We start from the raw sequence: 19,461 nt of genomic DNA, 5'->3' as shown, positions 1-19,461 counted from the left end.
GCGGTACATATAAATGGTTTAATTTAAGATTATTTTACTCTGGATAGGGGCACCCGGCAGGGCTGCCCTCTTTCCCCATTATTGTTCTGTCTTGCCCTGGAAACATTAGCTGCCGCGATAAGAAAGGAGAATGATTTTCCAGGGGTGATGGTGGCAGGTGTGGTGCATAATCTTTTGTTTTACGCAGATGATATTTTATTATTAGTCTCTGACCCCACTAGATCTATGCCTTACCTCCACAGCATTATCCTTTTCTTTTCTAAATTTTCGGGATACAGAGATAATTGGTCTAAATCCGATGCTTTAGCTCTGACTGGATACTGCCAGTAACGGCTTTTCAACTAGGCACCTTTCAATGGCCCAAACAGGGCATTAATTATTTGGGCATTTTCTTCCTAGCAAATTTATGTGATTTAGTCAGAGTTAGCCTCGTAGCCTTGAGCATATAGTTGAATTATAAATTGTGTATTGATAAGTCCCCTTTCTGCTGGTCAGATTGGATTGTGAGGGGGTTACACTCTGTGACCTATATGAGAGTGGAGTATTGAGATCTTTTGAAAATTTGAGTCAGCATTTTGGGATTCTCAGATCTCAATTTTATAAGTATTTACAGCTGTGCCACCTGCTCTGTACTGTTTTTGGGAGTAGCAGTGTAATGATGGATTTGTTTTCTTGTCCCCAGATGCCTCATAACATAAACTTTAGAGAGAAGAAGTCAAAACTGAGGAAGGACAAGAAGCCTGAAGGTCAGGGGGAGGAGGCTGTAGTGGTCAGGGGTCGTGTGGCCAGATTCAGATACTTTCAGGATATCTCAGGATATTCAGGGGTAAGTCATCTGACATCCTTTAATACTGGACATGCATTTTATTCAATTTGAATAAATATATTTGTGTTCTTAAACAATATTTTCAACCATCTACTAGTGTCATGTAAGCTGTAAGAGTTAGCATACATTTTAAAGGGGTCATGAAATGCTCTTTTTTTTTTTTTTTTTTTTTTTTTTCTTCTTTTTTTTTTATAGATATAGTTTGAAACTCAATCGAAGTGAAAGATCAAGCTCCACATAATAAAACTCAATTTCAGGGTTTACACATAACGCACACCCAACATATTGCATCTGAATATATTAAACTGTTTATTTCAAACACAACTGTTAACACTCACACCTTGTCTACATCAGCCACGAGAGGCACATTGCATCAAAATCAATAGAACTCATTTAAATCAATGATGCTGTCTATACTGGAAGCATCTATTGTGTTGCAGTGACAGTAAACGGGTGTTCACTACTACTGCCAGCAAAAAATAAACGGTTTAGAAAGTTTGTGTCGATGCGCCCAGTGTAGGCCATAAACTGTCAGTGTTTTTAACTGCTCCATCCTTCTATAACAGTTCTTTTGCAAAGCTTGAATAATTTTTTGACTGGTTCATAAACAATCCATGCTGATGACCGAAAAAACATGCAATCCACTCTAAAATACGCTGAAGACACATGCACATGATGCACATACAATCTAAAGCACGGTGTGAACTAGACCCACACATGTTCAGTTACCAGGTTCATTCTGCACTGAAATGCACATCACCGAAAATGCATCAAGGCTATCAAAGACATCCATCTAGTGCATGTTAACATACACCAACAATTAAAAATAGTGCAGAAGGGTGAAAGAACGCATCCATGATGTGTTTGTGCTCAAAACAAGAGCAACAGCAGCTGAATGAAACGGAATGGCTTCTCCTTTTCTTGACACGGCGTCTAAAAAAAACATCTGTCTAGTGCATTTTACTGTATTTTCAAAAATTATTTAAAATAGTCCAGATGGGTCCCCTTTGGTGTTCAGGAATAGTTAGGCCACACTAGGCCTATCTGTCCTACTCTCTCTATATTAATGAACCAAGCACCAGTGGGCGGGGCAAAGGAAGTGATGATGTGATGTTGGCATTGATGTTTTTCCCTTTAGATGCGGTCATGAATTAACGGGCCCCTTAGTGAGGTAGGGTAATCGCGGAAGAAGAGATTGGGGATTAAGTTTTGAGTTCTGAAATTTACAGTACGTTTTTCTAGTAGAAAGACCACTTATATGTCAAAATATCAAGGAAAATTTTATTTCTCATGACATGACCCCTTTAAAGTCAACATGAAACCAAAATTAAAAAAATACTGGTCTTATTGTGCACAATTCATCTGTGCATGTTATACAAATGGTCTTTGTAATCTTTTATCAAAATGTATTAACTTGCTTTCCTTGTCTATTTGTGTCACTTACAGCCAAATAGCTATTTGACATTGTTTTACCATACTTGCGTTCAAGTCTGATTCTGTATTGATATGGAATGCCCACTTCTCTCAATTCCAAATGGATAAAATCAAGCCCTACCCTAAATATTTTCCTTGTTGAATGTCCTGTTTCACTCTAAAATATGTCACATCACAGAAGTAAAATCTTGGGGGAACCATCGATAACCAACTCAATTTCACAGACCACATCTCAAAAACAGCAAGATCATTTAGATTTACACTCTACAATATCAGGAAGATAAGACCCTTCCTCTCTGAACATGCCACACAACTGCTTGTTCAGTCACTTGTCATAACTAGACTGGACTACTGTAACGCTCTCATTGCAGAACTCCCTGCATGTGCAATTAGACTTCAACCAAAGAGAGCACGTTACACCACTCTTTGTCTCTCTCCACTGGCAGCCGGTTGATGCACGTATCAAATTCAAGGCTCTGATGCTGGTATACAGAACAGTCACTGGGTCTGCTCCAGCATACTTAAAATAATTTCTGCAGAGCTACGTTCCCACTAGAAACCTGCCTTGTTGTACCAACACACTTTCCCGGACTTTCGACTTCATCATACCACGTTGTTATTGATGTCATTGTAGAAATCTACAATTCACAGTTAGCCAGGATTAATTTAATCAGTGAGTGAAAGTGTCTAATAACAGGGTGGTTACTGAGATTGAGTAGTATTCTGCTGATCATGTGATTCTAAAATGACATCCCCAATGTGCAGACCCGCTCCATGTAGATTAAAACAGCTATAGGGTTACTGATATGACTAGAGTCTTCATCTCATGCAAGTGTGCTTATGAGTTTATACATGTTTCAAAATTACAATTCATTTCTTTTGAAGTACAACTTTGTATATGAGGGAAAAATGACTAAGTGCACCTTTAAAAAAATTAAAGGTCTGTAAAATTATTAAATATACCGTTATACCACTGTATCTCTAGGTGGTGACAGTTAGGAGAAACGTGATGAAAATGTAGAGGAGAAGCAGCTGTAACACTGTGAACTAGCATGTTACTTGATTAGTGGTTTGCTAAGCTAATATGGAGAAAACAGAACTGACAAATGTTCAGTTTCACCATTTATATCTTTGTTTTAAAAATGTGGGATGTGACATCATTTAAAAGTTATTCTTTTTCATAATTACATAGTTAAGACAACATGAATCATACAGCGATTGCATTGTAGTTTAAAAGTTCTTGTAGCCAATAGAATAGTTTTGTGATCCAATGGGGGTGTTACTTTGAGTGGGCATATCGGGAAGTGGGTGTTCTTGTCATCTTACGAGACACAGACATATACTCTTGGACCTGTATGTAAATTCCTTAATAATAATTGTTCCTACCATCTGAGAAATTCAATCTTGATATACCACCTTGATGCAGTAGGGGGAGTTAGTGCTCCAGCTGAACAGGCAACATGCCTCATCAAACCAACAAGAAGGGGGCTCAGCCGTTCAATGACAGTTGGACCAAGCACAACAGAGTTCAGGGATCTCGAAGTTTCAAACTACGTGTAACTTGACACAGCATGCTTAAAACACAGCGCTTATGACTAGAGATGCTAAAAACTTAGTAAGACATGACACAACCAAAGTGAAACGCTCCAAAAGCGTCCGTCTGACGCATGAGTACCTAGACCAACTTTAAAAATAGCACAGAAGGAATTAGGCCAATAATAGGCTTATGTTCAATGATATGGAAATAAAACATTGTTGTATTCTCTAACTGCTTTATGATGCAATATTTGAATTATCTGAATTATATTTATTAAACCAATATTGAGAGCTATAATAAAATCACAAGATAAATGTTTTTTTGCTGTTTGCCAGGTGTTTATCTGTGGACCCTCTCCTCACTGGATGCTAGTGACCTCTCGTGGGGCGATGCGTCTCCACCCCATGACAATTGATGGTGCTATTGAATCATTTTCGCCCTTTCACAATGTCAACTGCCCCAAAGGATTCCTCTACTTCAACAAACAGGTAAAACATTTTGGTATATACACAACATTGTGGTATTGAATGTAAAATCACTTCTCAAAATGTTAAAATAAACATGTTGTTTATTCTAATGAATCAGGATATCTTGGAAAGGTTGTCATTTACATTTAGTCATTTAGCAGATGCTTTTATCCAAAGCGACTTAAAAATCAGGAACATAGCAAGCAATTTGTCATACAAAAGTCAACAATATCTTCAATATCGCACCGTCAAGTTCTCAGTTTGTCTTGACTCATTCAATTTGTGTGTGTGTGTGTTCTTGCAGGGTGAATTGAGGATCAGTGTGTTACCCACCTACCTCTCTTACGATGCACCCTGGCCTGTTCGCAAGATTCCACTCAGATGTACCGTTCACTACGTGTCGTACCATGTTGAATCTAAGGTAACCCTCACTATAGCTGTGGAAAAATGGATGAGGAGTTCAGTGAATGTAGTAGCCTAGTATTAACTCTTTAAGCTCAGATTGGCCTAGATATGTTATTAATGTCAAAATAATAATAACTACAGTCTTGACCCAAAATAGGTATATATTTTTTTAAATCTTAGAAGCTCTATTTTACAATGCATGTAAGGATTATGACCAAAACTAAACAAGTGTTTGAAATTTGCAGACAAATCAGAAGTGTTACATTTTGATAATATATTAATAATTTTGCACTGTACGTATTAGTCTAATCGATACAAACATCCAACTGATCAAATAGCCATGTGTCATATGTTGTTGGAAAGCTCTCAGAGAGTAGATTGCAACCAGCCTATTTGTTTTACTCAGACAAAAATATAGCAAGTAATAGCCAAACATACTCTATGTCTTTGACATACATGTTACATGTAAACAAGTGTTGCCTATAAGCCACGTTTTCGCTTCTATCTTCATGATTAATAAACAAAACTTAAAATTTCCATTGCATAAAGGAGGCGGTTCCCATTAAAACAAGCCCACACACTGCGTAACTGGATGCATGGATCATTAGATAATCCACACGAAGCACAATGTGCACACAGTTTATAATGTGCTATCTAGCTAAAAACACATTAGCTTACCTGGATCAGGTGACTTCATCTGAAATTATGAAGTACATTGTCCAACATAATGGAACGCTAAACCAATCGTATTAGGATTCAGATCGCTGCAACCAGAGGTGGAAGTCATCCAGATATGGGCAGAGAGGATCGTTAACTCTAATTACAAATGGCCACCATGGGATGGTGCCAAGTACATGACACAGACTCAATGTTGACTCAAATGACACAGAATGGAACTGAATGAGATCTTGTTACGCATCCCTGTATGCTTTGGAGAGAGAGAGCAAACCTTTAGTCATTGTTGTATTTGCAAGTATTATAATTTATCATTAAATATATCAAAAAAATATTTTAACGTTTCTTTCAAATGATACCAAACAATTGACCCTCTTTGTTTGTTTGTTTTTTTGTAGATTTATAAGCCTTTCATTTTGGGCATGCCACTGAAACATTAAATCTTTAAAAACACCTTAAGAGATTAAAGGGTTAAAATAGCCATGTTAAACATTTTTTAACATTTTATGTTTCCCTAAGGTCCACTCAAATTAATCAAGGTTTCTTGTCATGTTAGTCATTGGTAATGTGTGTATGTGTTTTTTAGGTGTATGCAGTGTGCAGCAGTGTGAAAGAACAGTGCACACGGATCCCCAGGATGACTGGAGAAGAGAAGGAATTTGAGACCATTGAAAGAGGTGTGACACTGTTTTTGTTTGGATGTGTGAATTGAAGGAGTAAGGGGCTGCTCAGACCAAACACACACTCGTAAACCTGTGTTAGACAAACGTCTTTTACCATTTTGCCACGTCTCACTGTTTTTTGTGTCCACCACAGATGCACAGCGTTTTTAAGACACAATGTCAAGTTAAAAATAACTTAAATAAAAGAAAACGCATCTTGAGACACCTGCTTCTGTTATATTTGTTGTGCTGCATCTAGCATTTTTTTAAGTGCAAAAACGTGTTTGGTCTGAAAGGGGTGTGGGGAAATACAATTACATTTCCAAGGGGGAACAAAATGCTACTTTTACAATTAATAAAATTTGTATTTAGACTTTTACAGTACATATTACAGTTTTATTTTAAACAGCAATGAAGTCCATTTAAGTGTAAAATGTGTTCATTCTTGTTATACAAAGTTTGTGCATCAATGTTAGTTTAATTGGAAAATCTTCCACAGTATTTGTATTTTTATTTTAAGTACAAAATATGTCTAGTTATTTTTGTTCGACATTTTAATTGTTTAATGAAACTAAATTGACAGGTTTTTTTTTTTTTCTTTTTTGGGTGGACTATTCCTTTAAGTATCATTTATCTGTACTCTTTACACCCCTGGATAGAGTAAATCATTTATTTGGGTCTTAATATTTTGCTTGTTCTGTCAGATGAGCGGTACATCCACCCTCAGCAGGACCAGTTCTCCATTCAGCTAATTTCTCCAGTCAGCTGGGAGGCCATCCCAAACACACGGTGAGAACCCCACAGTCATGCGTCACCTCATCAGAGATCCTGAAACATTAGCTTAACCATCAGTGTTATGTTGTTGAAATGTGTTTGTCAGCATTGACCTGGAGGAGTGGGAGCATGTGACGTGTATGAAGACTGTCGCTCTTAAGAGTCAGGAGACAGTATCTGGACTGAAGGGATATGTGGCTCTGGGCACCTGCCTCATGCAGGGAGAGGAGGTCACCTGTAGGGGCAGGGTGAGTCTTCTCTTACTCCTAACTACCTCTAGAGTCTGACTTCTGAGGCTAACCTGGAAATCTTCCCCCACCAGATGTAAACAAAGCAGTGAATTTAGCCATACTTGTGTCCTTTCAACATTGGCCTCTTTTGGGTGATTTTGTCTGCTGTCTCTGTGTATCCTTCTCATCTGATGTGGGTTTGATTTCTGCTGACAGATCTTAATTCTGGATATTATTGAGGTGGTGCCAGAGCCCGGTCAGCCCCTCACTAAGAACAAGTTTAAAGTGTTGTATGAGAAGGAACAGAAGGGGCCTGTTACAGCTCTTTGTCACTGCAGTGGATACCTGTTGTCTGCCATTGGACAGAAGGTAAAACACACAAAGATCTGCTTCACTTAAAGATATTTAGACACTTGCTGTGAATAAGTGAATTTATTCCTGGAAACTACGATTAATTAAATGTTTAACACTATTTGTTGTACACTCATTTATCATCAAATCATAGAGAAAGACCTTCTTAATGGATTTATTTATACATAAAATCCAGATGGGACTTTTAACAATATTAAACTCCTTTGCAGTCTGCGTAAACTATCATTAAACCTTAACACTTAGTTAATTGTTCACCCAAAATTGAAAATTCTCTCATCATTTACTCACCCTCATGTCATCCCAGATGTGTATGACTTTTTTCTTCTGCTGAACACAAAGATTTCGAGGAATAATGTTGGTGAGGCTAGACCTGACCAATTGAAGCAACCTCAGATCATAACACTGCCTCCAGAGGCTTGTAAAGTGGGCATTATGCATGACAGGTGCATCGCTTCATGCCCTTCCCTTCTTACCATGATGCACCCATCGCATTAGAATAGGGTAAATCTGACCTCATCAGATCACATGACCTTTTTCTATTGCTCCACAGTCCAATCTTTATGCTCCCTAGCAAATTGAAGTCATTTTTTTCTGATTAGGCTCACTAACAAGGGGCTTTCTAGTAGCTGCACAGCTGTTTAGTCCCAATCCTGTAAGTTCTCATCACATTGTGCATGTGGAAATGCTCTTACTTTCACTATTAAACATATTTATTAAATATTAAACACTGTCGATTTTTTTACAATGTGACTAAGTGTTTTAATGATATCCATTCATGATCATTCTAGATTTTTTTCCGATCACATTTCTTCCGTGAAGCTGTGGTTCACCACTATCCTTCCAGGTTTTAATAATGCGTTGAACAGGGGCCTGGGTAGCTCAGCAAGTATAAACAACCATATTGGCCCGGTTGCTAGGGAGGGTAGAGTCAAATGTGGCAACCTCCTCGTGGTCGCGTTTAGTGTTTTTTGCTCTCGATGGGGCGCGTGGTAAGTTGTGCGTGGATTGCGGAGAGTAGCATGAGCCTCCACATGTTGTGAGTCTCCGCAGTGTCATGCACAGCAAGCCACGTGATAAAATGTGTGGATTTACGGTCTCAGAATTGGAGGCGACTGAGACTTGTACCTCCACCACCCGGATTGAGGTGAGTAACCACACCACCACGAGGACCTACTAAGTAGTGGGAATTGGGAATTCCAAATTGGGAGAAAAGGGGATTCAAATGTAAAATAATAATAATGCGTTGGACAGTTCTTAACCCAATTCCAGTGATTTCAGCAATCTCTATAGTTGTTTGATGCAACCTTCTGAAACGCATGGTTGTTTAATAAATGAGAAGCTACACACTGCATCAGTTAGGGTTAAAAGAATTGTTACCAGCTGAAACATATTAATTACTGCAATAATGATCCAATCATAGGCTCTTAAGTATCTGCTTATTTAAATCCAAACGGTGGCTTTTTTATTTCTTTTTGGCCAGGCAGTGTATTTGTCATTTTATTCATCACAGTTTGGTGTTTTATTCTCATGTTTTTTGTGTGCAGATCTTTTTATGGAGTCTGAGGGATAATGATCTGACAGGTATGGCCTTCATCGACACTCAGCTCTACATTCATCAGATGCACAGCATTAAGAACTTCATCCTCGCTGCTGATGTCATGAAGAGCATCTCTCTGCTTCGCTACCAGGAAGAGAGCAAGACGCTATCACTCGTCAGCAGGGTAACCACCTATAATCCATAGATTGTAAATGGATGAATTTCACCAAACCTGTCAAGAACATGTCCAGGTCACTTTTCACACCAAAATGAAAATAAAAAAAAATATTTTTTAAGAAAATTGACCCTATTTTTAATACCATTAAGATTTATTTGTATTGTTTGGGACGTTATTTTTGGGACGTTATTTTTATTTTGGGACAGATTCTCATTACCGTAATGCAAAACTCTCGTTCTCGTTACAGTAATGCAAAACTCTCGTTCTCGTTACTGTAATGCAGAACTCTCGTTCTCGTTACTGTAATGCAAAACTCTCGTTCTCGTTACTGTAATGCAGAACTCTCGTTCTCGTTACTGTAATGCAAAACTCTCGTTCTCGTTACTGTAATGCAGAACTCTCGTTCTCGTTACTGTAATGCAGAACTCTCGTTCTCGTTACTGTAATGCAGAACTCACTCTCATTATGTAATGCAAAACTCACTCTCATTATGTAATGCAAAACTCTCGTTCTCGTTACTGTAATGCAAAATTCTCATTACTGTAATGCAAAATTCTTGTTACTGTAATGCAAAACTCTCATTCTCGTTACTGTAATGCAAAACTCTCGTTCTCGTTACTGTAATGAAAAAGAATGTGATTTCTTTTAAATCATGTTTAATTATCATGGCAGTATTTGTTCAACTGCCTTTTTTTAAATAGTTGTTTAGCACAATTTTTTCCCCTTAACATAGTAGAGATTCTAATGAGAATTACTATTGAGACTAATGAGAATTACAAATGAAACTCAAAAGTAAAACGCCTGGACATGTTACATTAAACATGTCCATCGCCAGACACTACTCAAATATAAGACTCATGCAAAAACCAAGCTGCATGATGACCTGCAGGAGGCGCTACGCGTACTCGGCTTGCTGCGGAGACCAGGCCTCCAGCCCTCGGCGTCGCCTGATGCCGGTGGCCGGGGGAGAGGACGTCGTAAGCGGTGTGCGAAAGCGAAGCGCTGAAAGAGGGCGGGGTCCATGCTAGGCTAAAACAAACCCTAGCCGGCCGGCTCTCCCGTCTATCCTGCTCTCAAATGTTTGCTCCCTGGACAATAAACTGGACTATATCCGACTCCAGCAGGCTACGCAGCGTGAGTTTAGAGACTGCTGCGTCTTTGTTTTCACGGAGACGTGGCTCAGCGACAGAGTTCCGGATGCCGCCATTCAGCTAGACGGGCTCGCCTCGTTTCGTGCCGACAGAAATACAGCTCTCTGCGGTAAGACTCGCGGTGGTGGCTTGTGTGTTTACATCAACACGGAATGGTGCAAGAACTCTATGCTAGTCTCTAGTTACTGTTCATCGCTGTTGGAGCTTGTGATTGTTAGATGCAGACCTTTTTATCTACCACGGGAATTCACCACTGTTTGCATAACCGAGTTTACATTCCCCTAGCGCTAACGCTAAGGAAGCGCTCTGTGAACTGTATGGGGCTATGAGCGTAACTGCAGAACGCTCACCCCGACGGACTGTTTATTGTCGCCGGAGATTTCAACCATGCAAATCTCAAGACAGTGCTCCCTAAATTCCATCAGTATGTGGACTTTGCAACGAGAGGGGCTAACGCGCTTGATCTTGTTTACACAAACATCCCAGGCGCTGACCGGGCGGAGCCCCGCCCCACCTCGGCTACTCAGACCACATCTCTGTTATGTTAATTCCAGCATACAGACCGCTCGTCAGACGCACAAAACCGCTTCAGAAGCAGGTGAAAACCTGGCCAGCAGGAGCCATCTCTGCTCTTCAGGACTGTTTTGAGTGTACTGACTGGCACATGTTCAGGGAGGCTGCAACATATGGCGATTCTACCAACTTGGAGGAATACACAGCATCAGTGACCAGCTACATCAGCAAGTGCATTGATGATGTCACTTTCTCCAAGACCATCACAACACGCTCCAACCAGAAGCCGTGGATGACTGCGGAGGTGCGCACGCTGCTGAGGTCCCGAGACTCCGCCTTCAGAGCAGGCGATAAGGCAGCCCTAAGAACAGCTAGGGCCAAACTGTCACGGGCAATCAGAGAGGCAAAGCGCCACACGCCCAGAGAATCCACAGTCACTTCCAGGACAGCGGTGACACGCGGCGCATGTGGCAGGGCATCCAGGCCATCACCAACTACAGGACAACATCAGTTGCCTGTGACAAAGATGCCTACCTTCCAGATGCGCTGAACGACTTCTACGCTCGGTTTGAAGTGCAGAACGACGTGATGGCGAGGAAGTCCACCCCTCCTCCAAACGACCAGGTGCTCTGTCTTACCACGGCAGATGTGAGGAAAACTCTACGTAGAGTCAACCCACGGAAGGCTGCTGGACCAGACAACATTCCTGGCAGAGTGCTCAGAGGATGTGCAGACCAGCTAGCAGATGTTCTTACCGACATCTTCAACATCTCTCTGAGCAGCGCCGTTGTTCCAACGTGCTTCAAGGCCACCACCATCATCCCCATGCCAAAGAAGTCTTCAGTGTCCTGCCTCAACGACTACCGTCCCGTCGCACTTACACCCATCATCATGAAGTGCTTCGAGAGGCTCGTCATGAGGCAGATTAAGACCCAGCTGCCCCCTCACTAGACCCACTGCAGTTTGCGTGATCGTTCAAACCGTTCAACGGACGATGCCATCACCACAACCCTCCATCTGGCCCTCACCCACCTAGACAATAAGGACTCATACGTTCGAATGCTGTTCATAGATTTCAGCTCAGCATTCAACACAATCATTCCCCAGCACCTGATTGGAAAGCTGAACCTGCTGGGCCTGGACACCTCCCTCTGCAACTGGATCCTGGACTTCCTGACTGGGAGACCTCAGTCAGTCCGGATCGGGAACAGCATCTCCACCACCACCACACTGAGCACTGGGGCCCCCCAGGGCTGTGTGCTCAGTCCAATGCTGTTCACTCTGCTGACTCACGACTGTGCAGCAATGCACAGCTCGAATCACATCATCAAGTTCGCCAATGACACGACCGTGGTGGGTCTCATCAGCAAGAACAACGAGTCAGCATACAGAGAGGAGGTGCAGCGGCTGACGAACTGGTGTAGAGCCAACAACCTGTCCCTGAATGTCGACAAAACAAAAGAGATGGTTGTTGACTTTAGGAGAGCACAAGGTGAACACACTCCGCTGAACATCGACGGCTCCTCTGTGGAGATCGTCAAGAGCACCAAATTTCTTGGTGTTCACCTGGCGGAGAACCTCACCTGGTCCCTCAACACCAGCTCAATCACCAAGAAAGCCCAGCAGCGTCTCTACTTTCTTCGAAGGCTGAGGAAAGCACATCTCCCAACCCCCATCCTCACTACATTCTATAGAGGGACTATTGAGAGCATCCTGAGCAGCTGCATCACTGCCTGGTTTGGGACTTGCACCGTTTCGGACCGCAAAGCCCTGCAGAGAATAGTGAGGACAGCTGAGAAGATCATTGGGGTCTCTCTTCCCTCCATCAAAGACATTTACAAAAAACACTGTATCCGCAAAGCAACCAGCATTGTGGACGACCCCACACACCCCTCACACAAACTCTTTACCCTCCTTCCGTCTGGCAAGAGGTACCGAAGCATTCGGGCCCTCACGGCCAGACTGTGTAACAGCTTCTTCCCCCAAGCCATCAGACTTCTCAATACTCAGAGACTGGTTTGACACACACGTGTCCTGAGTTGCACTTTAATAACTGTCCCTTTATAACTGTCTGCTACCTCAATAACTGCTATGTGCATAGAACATTATCTCATAGTATTTTATGTTTACATTTTTAGAAACTGTCATCTTTTTGCACTACTGAGTACTGGTCGGCGCTGCACTGTCTATTGTCCTGTTCATTGTCAGTAATTTGTTGTACTGTCCTGTACTTTTTGCACATGTTTGCACGTGCACTTTATATAGGTATATATAGGTAGTTTATATAGGTATTTTATTTCGTTGTGTAGTCTCATGTGGTCCTATGTTGGTCCTTTGTTGTTTTTATGTAGCACCATGGTCCTGGAGGAACGTTGTCTCGTTTTGCTGTGTACTGTACTAACTGTATATGGTTGAAACGACAATAAAAACCACTTGACTTGACTTGATTAAAAACAATTGTGGGGAAAATGTGCTTAATTGAAAATGTATGAAAGTTTCCATGTCACAATGTTAAAAAAAATCTTAATTTTGGAGTGAAATGTGTCATGAGATGCATCCAAATAGCTTGATATCAACAATTTCTTAACAAGTATTTAGTTGTATTTAATTGTTTAATTAATTGTAGCCTTTCAAAGATTGCTTCTTTCTATTTCTTTGTAGGTTGCAAAGCCGCTGGAAGTCTACAATGTAGAGTTCATGGTGGACAATAACCAGCTCGGCTTTCTGGGTATGTGACTTACTGACTTAAAGGGATAGTTCACCCAAAAATATAAGTTCTCTCATCATTTACTTACCATCATGCCATCCCAGATGTGTATGACTTTCTTATGCAGAACACAAGCAAAGATTTTTATAAGAATATTTCAGCTCTTTTGCAATGCAATTAAATGGTGACCAGAACTTTGAAGTCCCAAAAAGCATATAAAGGCAGCATAAATGTAGTCCATACGTCTCCAGTGGATTAATCAATTAGTCAATAGACTTTTAATTAAAATAAAGTTGGCCATAGGAATATAACATTTCTTCAAATTAGTCTTCATTTGGTAAATGATTATGGGAAAAGAAAGATTTTGTTTCCTTGCAGGTTCCTTGTTTTCTGCATTTGAAGTTGTTTTAAAACAAAAGCAATAATCCACTTTACATGTTTGATTTCATATGAAGTGCTCTGTACATGCTTTAGAAGCTGAGCCTTTTGTTTTTGTAATCAGGCACACAGAATGTAGAAATATATCCAGACTTAGATTTATCTGCAAATATATCTGATATCGGCTTCCAAATATAATTAATTATCTGTTATTGTATCTGCCAAACCTTCCATATCTGTGCATCCCTAATATCTTCAGAAGTGATAGTATAGGTGTGAGTGAAAAACAGATCAATATTTAAGTCCCTATTTAATATAAATCTACATTCAAACTATGTGTATTCACAAGTGGGCCTCTTTTTTTCTGTGAAACAAAACATAGATTTATAGTAAGAAAAGGACTTAAATATTGATCTGTTTCTCACCCACACCTATCATATCACTTCTGAAGACATGGATTAAACCACTGGAATTTTATGGATTACTTTTATACTGCCTTTTATATGTATTTTGGAGCTTCAAAGTTTTAAAGTAAATGCTTTCAGTAAATCATGAAAGAAATGTCATTTTTGGGTGAACTGTTCCTTTAATCTGTGATCTCCAGAGCTATGTATGCTATCAAACTACCAGATTTATGCTAAAAACCCAATGACTGTTCAAGGCATGACTTAACGCCTTAAACACCCTCTCAGTTTCAGACAGAGACAAAAACCTGATGGTCTACATGTATCTTCCTGAAGGTATGCGTTTCCTTTGATTCCCTCAGTAATACCTCCAACCATTGCATGTAAATGTCTTTCCCAAAGCCCAATGTCACGTATTCCAATATTATTTATTCGTCTTCAGCTAAAGAGAGTTTCGGGGGCATGCGCTTGCTGCGAAGAGCCGATTTTAACGTGGGCGCTCACGTGAACGCCTTCTGGAGGATGCCCTGCCGTGGCACTCTCGAGACAGCCAGCAACAAAGTGCTCACCTGGGACAACAAACACATCACCTGGTTCGGTGAGTCACATCTCAGCAGTTGATTAAAGGTGATAGAATTTGAACGGAAACCAGCAGAATTGCAGAAATAAAGACTGTCCAAATGCATGAAAGCCTACAGAGATCATGCCATATTATTATTATTATTGGTAGTGCTCAACATGGCAGGTATTGCTATTACTTACTATTTAGGGATAGGGATTTGAACAAACCCAATTATTTTAACTTAATTTAAACACCCATAATAGAAGTTTTTGCAAGTTTTGAATGGCCAAAGATCACTCTCATTTCCTTCAGAATATGTATGAATATAGGGATTTTTTAAGAAGTCATTTATTAAACCAGGAACAGATTATTGACTGCTTTCATGATTGGTTTATTGAAACAATATGGATTTTCAGGATACACAATTGAGGCACCAGTTAACTACTTAAACTGGTTTATTCATTTCCTGAATAAAATGGTTTGATTCTTGCTGTCTGTGCAGCTACGCTGGATGGTGGTGTCGGCCTGCTTCTGCCCATGCAGGAGAAGACATACCGCAGACTGCTGATGTTACAGAATGCCCTCACCACCATGCTGCCACACCACGCAGGGCTCAACCCAAAGGCCTTCAGGTACTTCAGGAGTTCTCATTACTCATTACTAGTGCTTGGAAAAAAGTTATGGTTACATGTATGTAACCATTATGGTCATATTTATGGTCATATTTTTCCATTGTTTTTAATTCGATTATCATTTGCAGTGCTTCATAGGATTGTCATTTATTCCCTCATTAAAGACGTTAAGTACAGTACCAGTCTTGTACCTTTTGTCTTTTTGTCCTATTTTTAAATACTTTTTTGCCTATAATAAAAGTTTGTAATGTTGTGAGGATTTGATGAATCAATGTAAGAAATCTGTAACACTTTAAAATAAGGTTACATTTGTTAACATTTAACTACATTAATCAACAAGTACTAAAAATTAAAAAGAACTAAGAGAGCTGAAAAGGTGGACGGGCACTGTTGCGCTGTTGGTTGTGCTCACTGGCGGTAGTGGAGCAGCTCCCAGATCTAGAGAGTTGTGTATATCTGCAATAATTGTATTTACTGGTCTAGAGCGATGACACCAAATTTAACACACCTGCTACCCATTCACACCTGAGACCTTGTAACACTAATGAGTCACATGACACCGGGGAGGAAAAATAGCTAATTGGGCCCAATTTGGACATTTTCACTTAGGGGTGTACTCACTTTTGTTGCCAGCAGTTTAGACATTAATGTCTGTGTGTTGAGTTATTTTGAGGGGACAGCAAATTTACACTGTTATACAAGCTGTACACTCACTACTTTACATTGTAGCAAAGTGTCATTTCTTCAGTGTTGTCACATGAAAAGATATAATCAAATATTTACAAATATGAGAGGGGTGTACTCACTTTTGTGAGATACTGTGTGTGTGTGTGTGTGTGTGTGTGTGTGTGTGTGTATATATATATATATATTTTTTTTTTCTCTCTCTCCACAACATCACCAGAAAAATGTAATTAATAGTAATGATTACTATTATATCACACTAAATGAACCTATTACTTAAACTTATCACTGTACCTGTTTACACTACTATAGCTATACATCTATATATATATTTTTGTTAGTTTTTTCTTTTTTTTATTATTTATTTATTGTTATTTTCTTGTGTGTGTGTGTGTGTGTGTGTATATGTAGTTAATCTATGTTTTACGAAGCAATATGATTGGGTTTAGGTGAGAACAGACCAAAATATAACTCCCTTTTCACTCTAAATCTTGACATCTGTAGTCTCCTTGGCTCTGTGTATGCAGCAAGAAATCCAGCATCAAATCATGAAAAGGAGAATACAGATGTCAAGATTGTAGAATTGGTGATATCCCACTTGAGTCTTCTTGATTACTTTTATGCTGCATTAATGTACTTTTGGAGCTTAAAACCACGTGTTTCTTCCGTGGAAGAAAGTCATACGTTGTTTAGTCTACATAAGGGTGAGAAAAGGATGAGAGTATTATAACTTTTATACTATTCTTTTAAGTTCTCCCAGCTAACATTGATGCCTTTCCAAATATTCAACAACTTCAGTATGAACCCCTCTATTGCAATGCCAATAGATAATAAAAAGATGCTCCTGTTAAAATAGCAATGTTTATTTACAGAGCTTTATTAAATTCTGGGTTGCTTTAGTCTGTTTTTTGGTCATAAAAGGGTTTTCTTGTTTTTTTTTATTACTTCTCATCCTCTTTTACCCCCAGAATGCTGCATTGTGATCGGCGGACATTACAGAATGCTGTCAAGAACATCCTAGATGGAGAGCTGCTGAATAAGTATCTGTACCTCAGCATCATGGAGCGAAGTGAACTGTCCAAGAAGATCGGTACAACACCAGACATTGTGAGTGCTCACTAGATATCACAATAATTACCTTTCACAGCTGTCAAGACATTTTTGCCAAGAAAAGCAATTGTCCTTGTGTGATCACAGTAATCTTCTCCTGTATTTCTATACTGTTAAAGGGAATTTCTACATTTGTTTGTTTCAGATCTTGGAGGATCTTCTGGAGATTGATAGAGTAACTGCCCACTTCTGAAGAGTTTCTTCATCAGGAGATTTGTCTGTTGGCCCAATGCACAAGCTGTTTAATATAATTTTTTTTCAAAGAAAAGCCCAAATATTGTTACAATTTAAAAGGAAGAAGGAATATAGGAAATACTGTGATGTTTCTTAGAAAGTTTTGTATGGAAAAAAGATTGTGTAATGAAATGTAACTTGTGACATTCAGAACAAACATGCTGATATTGTAAACCACTGTTTGATATGTGTTCTCATTGCTTACTATAGAGTGGACTTGATAAATAAGTTTAGCTTATTGTACTGATAGGTCATCACAGCCTTGCTGATTTTCAATACAATAGCATGACTGCGAGTGTGGTAATTTAATATCGATTGACACTTGTTTATTTTTGCTCCACCAAAGAAAATAGTTTGGTTAAAATGTTGCAAACCACAGCGTTGGAATTCTATGTAGCAGATACATTAACAGAGTGATACAAAGTGAAAGGTTCCAGTGTTTTTAAAAAGAAATATCAGCACTCTTGGAACACTGCCTGCCCAATCAGAAACAGCCTGTCTATTTATATAACACCATGCTCTAAAACAATAACTGTAATCGTGTGAAACTTTTGGCAATAGATAGTGTTGATGACAAGTAAAGTGTGAGAACTTTGCTTCTCCCTGGTCATTGTTTTAGTATATTAAAACTAGGGCTGTCATTATTTAGTGTGAATATTTTATATATAAAACGTTAAAAAACATTTACAAGGTTAATCATGCCTACTGACTCGTCTGTAAACGACATAAAAGTATTTTCCTATTCCTAACATCGTAGTACATGTAACATTGTGTTCTTATGATCCACGTCAGCAGGGAGCAGTCAACGCAACTCAACAAACCTCACAAGCAGCACAACCACATTATGAGAGCCACTCGTGCAGCGCAGCCGCATTATGAGAGCCACTCATGCAGCGCAGCCACATTATGAGAGCCACTCATGCAGCGCAACCACATTATGAGAGCCACTCATGCAGCGCAGCCACATTATGAGAGCCACTCATGCAGCAACACAACCACATTATGAGAGCCACACATGCAGCAGCACAACCACATTATGAGAGCCACTCATGCAGCAGCACAACCACATTATGAGAGCCACTCATGCAGCACAGCCGCATTATGAGAGCCACTCATGCAGCAGCACAACCACATTATGAGAGCCGCTCATGCAGCAGCACAACCACATTATGAGAGCCGCTCATGCAGCAGCACAACCACATTATGAGAGCCACTCATGCAGCGCAGCCGCATTATGAGAGCCACTCGTGCAGCGCAGCCACATTATGAGAGCCACTCATGCAGCAGCACAACCACATTATGAGAGCCGCTCATGCAGCAGCACAACCACATTATGAGAGCCGCTCATGCAGCAGCACAACCACATTATGAGAGCCGCTCATGCAGCAGCACAACCACATTATGAGAGCCACTCGTGCAGCGCAGCCACATTATGAGAGCCACTCATGCAGCGCAGCCACATTATGAGAGCCACTCATGCAGCAGCACAACCACATTATGAGAGCCGCTCATGCAGCAGCACAACCACATTATGAGAGCCGCTCATGCAGCAGCACAACCACATTATGAGAGCCACTCATGCAGCGCAGCCACATTATGAGAGCCACTCATGCAGCGCAACCACATTATGAGAGCCACTCATGCAGCAGCACAACCACATTATGAGAGCCGCTCATGCAGCAGCACAACCACATTATGAGAGCCGCTCATGCAGCAGCACAGCCACATTATGAGAGCCACTCATGCAGCGCAGCCACATTATGAGAGCCACTCATGCAGCAGCACAACCACATTATGAGAGCCGCTCATGCAGCAGCACAACCACATTATGAGAGCCGCTCATGCAGCAGCACAACCACATTATGAGAGCCGCTCATGCAGCAGCACAACCACATTATGAGAGCCACTCATGCAGCGCAGCCGCATTATGAGAGCCACTCGTGCAGCGCAGCCACATTATGAGAGCCACTCATGCAGCAGCACAACCAC

At 40.4% G+C, this 19,461-nt stretch overlaps 1 protein-coding gene across 1 annotated transcript in view; it reads left to right on the top strand.

Annotated features, from left to right (window-relative positions):
• The window catches only part of cpsf1 (cleavage and polyadenylation specific factor 1), a 38,081-nt gene extending 19,880 nt beyond the window's left edge, over positions 1-18,201 (top strand). Inside the window, exons 25-38 of the mRNA XM_052092850.1 lie at positions 683-826; positions 4,133-4,285; positions 4,569-4,685; positions 5,931-6,021; positions 6,711-6,795; positions 6,887-7,028; positions 7,227-7,379; positions 8,927-9,103; positions 13,423-13,489; positions 14,539-14,586; positions 14,693-14,848; positions 15,315-15,444; positions 17,097-17,235; positions 17,384-18,201. Coding sequence (XP_051948810.1) covers positions 683-826; positions 4,133-4,285; positions 4,569-4,685; positions 5,931-6,021; positions 6,711-6,795; positions 6,887-7,028; positions 7,227-7,379; positions 8,927-9,103; positions 13,423-13,489; positions 14,539-14,586; positions 14,693-14,848; positions 15,315-15,444; positions 17,097-17,235; positions 17,384-17,431 — 1,650 coding nt within the window. The 3' untranslated portion in view covers positions 17,432-18,201. The remainder of the gene's footprint in view (positions 1-682; positions 827-4,132; positions 4,286-4,568; positions 4,686-5,930; positions 6,022-6,710; positions 6,796-6,886; positions 7,029-7,226; positions 7,380-8,926; positions 9,104-13,422; positions 13,490-14,538; positions 14,587-14,692; positions 14,849-15,314; positions 15,445-17,096; positions 17,236-17,383) is intronic.
• Positions 18,202-19,461: the final 1,260 nt, after the last annotated feature.

The sequence above is a fragment of the Xyrauchen texanus genome, chromosome 26, assembly GCF_025860055.1.
Source record: "Xyrauchen texanus isolate HMW12.3.18 chromosome 26, RBS_HiC_50CHRs, whole genome shotgun sequence".
NCBI classification, from domain to species: domain Eukaryota; kingdom Metazoa; phylum Chordata; class Actinopteri; order Cypriniformes; family Catostomidae; genus Xyrauchen; species Xyrauchen texanus.
This window is presented reverse-complemented; position numbering and strand designations above follow the sequence as displayed.